General features: G+C 48.2%; 1 protein-coding gene across 1 annotated transcript in view; it reads right to left on the bottom strand.

The window, feature by feature from the left end:
• The window catches only part of SLC35F3 (solute carrier family 35 member F3), a 60,359-nt gene continuing 52,397 nt past the window's right edge, over positions 1-7,962 (bottom strand). The window contains exons 4-7 of the mRNA XM_059468556.1: positions 6,677-6,802; positions 4,143-4,335; positions 2,547-2,636; positions 1-1,509 (exon numbers count right to left, since the gene is read on the bottom strand). Coding sequence (XP_059324539.1) covers positions 1,265-1,509; positions 2,547-2,636; positions 4,143-4,335; positions 6,677-6,802 — 654 coding nt within the window. The 3' untranslated portion in view covers positions 1-1,264. The remainder of the gene's footprint in view (positions 1,510-2,546; positions 2,637-4,142; positions 4,336-6,676; positions 6,803-7,962) is intronic.

The raw sequence follows: 7,962 nt of genomic DNA, 5'->3' as shown, positions 1-7,962 counted from the left end.
TTTTAATTTTGTATGCAACAATGTAAACTTCAAAAATAGTAAACTATAACCTTTCCCCCCCTTTTTACATAGCATGTGATCTATCACAGATAGAAATTTAATGGCGAACCAAAATCGCGTAAGTAAACATCCTGGTGCTTACAAGTTTCATAAAAAGTGTTACATTTGATGTAAATATCTTACATTTTTAACTCTTAACACTCACAATTATGGAGTAAAAGCAACTGGCGATTCACCCCCTTAGTCCATGCTCTCAGACTGTACATCAGCAACCACGCTCTTGCCAGCCCCTTGGATCATTTTCCGTCGGATCGTCCCACACGTGACCGAGATTTCCCTTCCCCACATTGGCATTGATCAAGCGCAGCTCCGCACAGGGGTCAAACCTGTGAGGTGAGAAGAGAACCAGGTCTCCTGCGCCCGCCCTTGCAGTGCCCTGGGCCCCACGCTCCCACAGGAGCCACGGCGTGCGCGGCAGGCACGTCTCGGTGGCGGTGGGAGCTTGGGGTCCGCCGGGGCCACCAACCTGAGCCCTGCCCTTGCAAGTGCCTCGCAGCAGGACCTGGTTCTGCGTGGATAAAGACAAGAGTTCTGTAGAAGGCACTGGATTTCTCTTGCATGATTTTAAACGTGGACTACAGTCATTTGCAGAATAAGGAGATTTGGGCTCTAGACTGCTTTCTCTCTATGCTTTAGTGCAAGCATTTTTTGCGCTTGAATTTTCCCTGTTTGCAGCGCAACATGCGCTCACCTACATAGAGTGATTTCTAAATCTTCCTTCCGCTCTTCCCCCCCTCTTCCCGTCCCCCAAAAAGTTTCCCTTTTTTTTGCTCCTTGAAAACTTTCAAAGTACAGCTCTGGTCAAAAATAAACATGTGATGTAGCATAGCATTTGTTTCTTTTAAATCACAGTGTGCAATGCATCATTCAGTACCTAATGTTCAAAATGTCTGCCCTGCTTTTCATGAAAGTCGTTCTTTAAAATAGCCTATGCAAATATATTTTGACTATATATTACATTCATTTAAAAAGAGAAGAGAGGTTCTTGGTTTGCAGTTTTTTTCAGTGTACTACTTAAGTGAAAGGTCAGATGTGAAAAAAGTACAAGCAAACTGGACATGCCAAGACTTGATGCTTTAGATGGTGATCATATCAAAACTGTACAGGTATGTACACCGTGTTGGACAGGTGTGCTTCTTCCCAAGAAAAGACCTTTGCATCATCATATATAATGTTAACCACAAAGTTTTGGTAAAAAGAGCATTTAATGAGCAAAGGATGACATGGAAGGGCGAGTTCTCCGGCTTTTATTAGGCAGTCCTGAAGCAATGTCTCCATTCCCTTCAGGAATTTCTTCCTTCTTCCGGACTTTGAGACGTGTGAGGAGCTTTATTACCCAGACATCCCATTCCTCTGGCAAGAGCAGCAGGAGGAAGCCCAGGCCAATAATGATGATGGCGATGACCCGGACACTATTGAAGACAATTTCACTGGTGTAGTGATCAACAACTGTGTGGGACATTGAACGGGTGTCATTACATGGGAAAAGGCTTTAGGACAGCATCCCCTGCCCTCCCCCTCACCTCCCCAGCTCTGAGGGCTGGCTGTGGCAGGAGAACATGGCCATGGAGGCAGTGATGGCAAGGGCACTCTTTCCTGCTGGTTCAGCACACAGCAGGGTACGTCCACCCACATTGCAGGAGCTCCTGCTGAGGTGCAGGGACACAGAGAAAGGAGCATTCCCCTTCCCTGCACAGCAGCTCCTGGTTGCAAATTTTTCTTGTCACCCTGAGTGCCCTGTGAAGAGACCCTGCCCAAGCTAAGCCATCCACACACTCTGGAGGGATCACACCTTTGGTAGCCAAATGGGCCAGAGCAGTGCCCAGCTCTGTGTGCACTTAGTCAGTGTGAAGCTGGGAGCTGCCACCTGCACCCTGGCGCCAGCTGAGCGTGCTGGGTTTTAAGAGCTGCTTTAGGTTGGGATTGTGCCTGCACTCCCCTGCCCAGCCCTCTCAGACTCTGCAGTCTCTTGGCTTTCACTAAATTTCAGAAAAACTGTCAGAAAAATATACCATGCCATGTCCAAAATTGAACTGTCCAGTGTTCTTGATAAACACCCACAGTGTTATTTACCAAGGCAAGCAGAGTCACTATTACATATCTGCTCTAAAATGTAAGCAATTATATTTGTTTGAATTTAGTGTTAAGCCTGTCTTGAAGACATCATTAAGAACTGATTTCTGCTTTATCCAGGGGTTTTTATTCCAGCCCAGAGATGAATGTCTTCAAACTTACTTTGTTTTTCAGTATGCAGGCTTCTTCGGACAGTAATTTAAAAACCAATTTTAGGGATTATGAATATTCATGTAATATAACAACACATATTTAACGCATAAAGAATAAATTTTTAATCAGTCATCTCTGTAAGTCTTTGAGGGAAGGTGCAAAACATGTTTAATAAATCTATTTTCTTTCATCCCTGCTGTGTATTTGAAAGGCCACAGATTTAATGTATTAATTAAGATGCAAAAGACAGAAAATCGTACCTGCATTCACTGGGACACTCAGTACAATTCCAAGAGAAATCAAGGTGGGGTAGGTAATAGCAATCCCAAAATTTAGTAGAATATTGAATGCTGGTGAAGGAAAGAAAAATGTCTTTTAGTACAGTGAAATTAGGTAGAAGGAGTGTCACTTGAAACACTTATGCTTTATTACTCTATTTGTTGTTCAAATAAAGGGTACATCAGCATCTGTTGTTTTTCCTGAAGAGGACAAAGCTCTGTCTGCTGCATGGCCACCTGCCTGCGACATTGCTGTTTCTGGGGAGCTCTGTATCCCTCTGGAGCCCAGTGGCAGGATCAGGGTGGGTTTTGGGTACAGCCTGTCTCTCAGCATCATGTGCAGTAATTCCCACTCTTCATACTATCCAGTGATCCCCTTGGCCCTGCTGAAAGACTTAACACTCCTCATCTGGGAGATTCCAGCTGAACAGGAGCTTCTGTCTGGGTGCTTTTTTGTGCAAAAGCTGCCTCCAGTTGCAGGTGGAAGATGCTGTAAATCTAACCCTCTTCCAGGCAGGAACTTGCTAAATATAATTTCATACAATGAAATTATACTATCATTACTATGGAATGATTATAATATCACTCCATTGTAATACCATACACAGTTTGTGGGGTGTTTCATGACAGATTAATAATTGCTTTGGATCAAATTCACCCTTGTTTTAAGGTGATCAGCTTTAGCAGACTCAGGAGAGCCTTGCCAATACTGAGCTTGTTAGGAGCTGTCTTCCAGTAGTACCCATGTATTGCACATGCCAGGGATTGCTTGCCAAATTCTGCACCACTTTCTTACAGACAGCTTCCTCTGAGTCCACTGATAAGTAACCTGGAGGTACTTCTGAAGTTGTGATTGTTCAGGGTAAAAGGAGCTGGGACTCAAGACAGAGGTAGAGAAGAGCTATTTCCAGTGGGAATTAATATTTTAGGAGAGGGGATTCCATCATCCAGTGTAGGGACCAACTGTGGCAGCGAGTCAACACACCTAATTTAACAATGGATAACATCATGTTTCTGATTACCTTTAAAACTTAGATTGGCATCCCTCCCCTCTGGGCTCCTTTGGTGACACAGCAGTGGCAGCAGAAGAGAGGATTGCCACTTATCAAAATTTCCGTCACTGTGCAACACTATAATTTCACAAGTTTCCTCCTCTTTACGAGTAGCAATTAGCTACTACTGCAGGCAGCAGAGGCATTGGAGTCTGGCCTTGTCAAGCCTGGCCTAAGCTCCTTGCTGTGGGGATGCTGATGAGCCCCAGATAATACCCCTGCTTCCATCACAGCCCAGGCAAGTGTTACCTGTCTCTGTCACACAGAGTTCATGTTGGGACAAGCTTCACAGTTTAGTTCCACAGTCCCTTCTAAGAGACCCACTGTGTTTTGGTGTGGTAATAACAGCAGAAGCGAGGTCTGCTTTGGCCTTAGGAATAGACCCTCTCATAATATCTCAAGTTAATAATTAAGTTGAGAAGGGAAAACAGCTCCAGTACAGGAGAGGCTTGCAGTTTCCACCAGTGGCCAGTTTCTGGCACCCTCCTCCACCCCCAGCAGTGTGAGAGCTCCCCCATCTACTCACTCAATAAGAGAATTGAAAATCCGCAGAGGTTCCCCCAAGGAATGATGTCAAAAGAGCTCCAGTACTCCACTTTGGTAAAATAAAGGATGACAGGAATACAGGTAACAAAGAGGACATTGAAGACAGCTAACACAGACAGGAATAAGGCAGCTTCTCCAAATTTAGCACTGCCCAAAAGAAGTTTGAATAAAACCTAAAAGAGGAAAAGACATGGGTTTAATTTTCTTGCACCACCATCCCTGGAGGGCTGGTTCTGTTCTGGCACCTGTGCAGGGATGCTTGCCAGAAACTCGGGATGGCTTCTCAGGGAACTGTGGTGAGCAGCTTGTGTGGCCCAGCCTTTCCCCTCCTGGCACCCCTGGAACACAGGCAAGGGCAGCTGCCAACTGAGTCCATGCAGAAAGGGCATTCAGCACCTTTGTCTGTGCCTGTCCTGAAAGGCAAGGTCACTAACCCTAACTTAGACCCTTCAGCCCTAGCTTAGACCCTTCACTATTTCACCTCCAGAAAACTTGACATTAAGAAGACTGTGGAGCAGGGCAGGGGGAGGAGATGAAGCAGTCTAGATGAAGAATCTCCCTGCATGAGACATCACTGGTCCAGGCTTTGGACAAGCACAGTCCATGCTGACTGGCTGTCCTTCCACCTTCTCCCTGGGAACTCATCTCCAGGAGGCAGATAGAGCAGCAGCCCCATGGCCCAGAGTGCAGATGCAACCTGGGCAATGGGACTGCAGGGAGGGATTTAAAAGCTTTGGTTTGTTAGTGGGAAAAGAAAAAAAAACAAACCAGAAGAAATGAGGGCTGTGAGCAGCCCATGTGTGGCTGGGGACTGCCTGTGGACAGGTCCTGTCTGGAGTCTGCACTGGTTTTCACCACAGAGCTGCAGAGATTCTGTTGGATACCATGGTTTGGGAACAGTTTTCCTCTGCTGCTGGCTGCAGACCAGGACAGCCAATGGACTGTGACTGAGTGGTTTGTGCAGCACTGGCAGTCCCCCCACCAGTGTCAGTTCTCTCCTTTGCCTACACAGAGCAGGCAGGGCTGCAGTGCCAGCAGGGCTCTGCCATTCCCCCCATCCCATCACTGGCCAGTGCAGCTGTGATGCTGCTCTGCAATATGGAGCAAAATGTCCCAAAAGCCACTTACTCCTCATTGCCACCTGGGGACAGCTGTTGTGTTACGCCCAGCAGGGTCACCTCGACCTATCTTCCTACCCCAGATGGGCTCCGCTGCACGTGTGAGACCTGTCTGCCTGCAGATCTGCCTGTCCCTTCGGCACACACAGCTCATGGGAACTGAGCCAGACTCTGGAAAGCAAGAGCAGGGTGGCAGCAGCAGCAGTGGCAGCAGCAGTGGCAGCAGCAGTGGCAGCAGCAGTGGCAGCAGCATGTGCTGCACAACAAGCTGCAGAGCTTCATCTGTCCTGGCATGCAGAGCACACGGCAGGGTAACACCCTGCTGGCACTGCCACCACCACCCTCCTGTGCACGGGCTCTGGTGGAGCAGCCCTGAGACTCCCACTCCCAGAAAGAGTGGCAGGGTCATGGGAAAGGGAACACAAAGGCTCTAGCCTTTATTTCCTCTGGTCTGGTGGGCCATGTCTCTGGTCCTGCAAGGAAATGCTCTATTAGAGGAATGAGCTGTATGAAACTTCCTGACTTTCCTAATGTAAGACATGGTCTGATCTGACAAAGTCAGCAAAAAGTATCACAGCACGGTGCTGAGGGGCACAGGCAGATGCTTCTCAGTTTGGTCAGTTTCCCTGGACTGCTGGTGTTAGGGCTGCAGGGCTCTCCTGGCCAGTTCCTGTTGGATGACTGGTACAGTGCAACTCATGAGACCAGATGTCTACACCTCCTCCTGATCTACACATCCAAGCCAGGGTGGGCAAACCACACTTACAAATGCTTATTCCTCACTGTGGGCTGTGGCTCTGAGCACTACGAGCAGCACACAGGCAAGTGCCCAGAAGTGTCCCAGGCTGACTGAAATGGCTCCGCTCAGCAGAGAAGGCTGCATCTTACACATAGTGCAGCTTACCCAGCTGCTCAGGTTGAGGTCTTGATTCACAGGCACGTGCTCTGCATGTTAAGGATGCAATTGCTTCCATGATAAGCAATGCTTTCAGCCCAACACAGGCTACATATGTTCCTGAAGGAGGACTGGCAAGGGGAGGTAACCAAATGACTCAGAGAAACTAAATCTCTGCAGGGTGCTTCCAGAATGAGTGCTTGAATCCAGGATCTATGGAAAAGCAGCTTCATTTTTTATGAAGGTGGGATGTCTGTAAATCCTCCCCCTGCTGGAGGAGCACTGGAGAAGATGATTCCAAGGAAATAGGAGTTTTTATCCTAAGAGAGAGCAGACATCAAAGCAAGGGAACACCTGAATGCAGTGCTGCAGAGCAGCGTGTTTACGGCAGAGCTCTTAAAGCAGGGCACATGGCACTGAACTGCACAGAGGTTTGCAAGCCAAAGTGAGTGATGAGGGTGGCAGGCATCTCTCTGGGGGGAGGGATCCAGGTGTGCTTACCTTGTAGAGAGCAGACATTGAGGCAGAGCCCACCACCAGGGCTATCCCAATAACGGAGTGGCTGTGAAACCCATCGGCGTACGTCATCATAACTATCCCTGCAATAGCAAATATAGCAGCCACAATCTGGTTGGAGACAAAGAAAGAAAGCAAGAAAGTGTTACTAGACAACCCCCACGATGGAGAAACAGGCAATGCAGATTTACATGCACAGTAAATCTGCATCATCTGCTTATGTAGAAAATAGTAGCAAGCCTGGGCCAATACCAGATGCTGCCTGCTCTTGTGGATTGCCTGGCTGCAGGGAAGCTGCAGGAAGAGCTGCAAAGGAGTGGCTGCTCCAGGCATGTGTGACAGGCCAGACTGCAGGGCTCAGTGCCTCCGACTGAGCTTCCCCATCAGTGGGTGCCTGCAGCCTGTGCATGACAATAATACACAAGTAATAATTCCCTGCAGCTTGCAGAAAAGGCTTCGAGTCCTGTTGAAGTTTTGGAGCAAAAACTTCAGAAATAAACTTATAGAAATAAATAGGGGAATAAAATTCATACAACTGCTTTCCAGTCTAGACGAGTAATTTCAGGAGTAGGAGGAGGTTTTTTCCAGCCAGCTATGCACACTGCAATGCCTGAGGGGTGTCTCCCAAACAGAAGGAACATTCACAAAGGCAGGGGATGCGCTGCCCCGATTTACCAGGGTGTGCAAGAAAGCTCTGGCTTCTCTGGGATTGTCCTTCAGCCTCTCAGGGTGTTAATTCTGGGGTGAATAGGGCTTTCTGTATGCCCAGGCTTCCTGCCCCTGCAGGGCTGTGGGGGATGCCCTGCTTACAGCACAGGCCTTTTGGCTGCACACTCAAGGTGATGCCTCCAAGACGACTGAGGTATTAGTTTATTTTGATCCACAGATGGGTAAGTGCCAGCCAGCTGTCCCCTCTGGCAGGACCAGACTGGGATTTTAAGCCCCATCCACAGGCTGCAGCTGCCTACACAACCATGAGCCTCCTCTCATCTTTCCTGCTTCCCATCAGAGATATACCAGGGCTGCAGGGGAAGGTCTGTGTGCGAAGCTCTGCTGCTGCCTGATCAGCAGGGTGTGGTGAGGTACCTCTTTGCCAGCTGCAGGTCCCAACCCCAGCAGCACCAGCAGCCTCTTCCCTGGGCTGAGCTGGGGCTGGTGCCAGGGGACACCCATACACCAGATAATCAGATCCTTTCCTCACACTGACATCAACACCTTCAATTTCCCCTAATAAAAACGGCCCATTTTTGCAAACAAAACCATATAAATTC

Source organism: Ammospiza nelsoni, chromosome 3, assembly GCF_027579445.1.
Source record: "Ammospiza nelsoni isolate bAmmNel1 chromosome 3, bAmmNel1.pri, whole genome shotgun sequence".
Taxonomy (NCBI): domain Eukaryota; kingdom Metazoa; phylum Chordata; class Aves; order Passeriformes; family Passerellidae; genus Ammospiza; species Ammospiza nelsoni.
The sequence above is the reverse complement of the archived record's forward strand: the minus strand, read 5'-3'. Positions and strand labels throughout refer to the sequence as shown.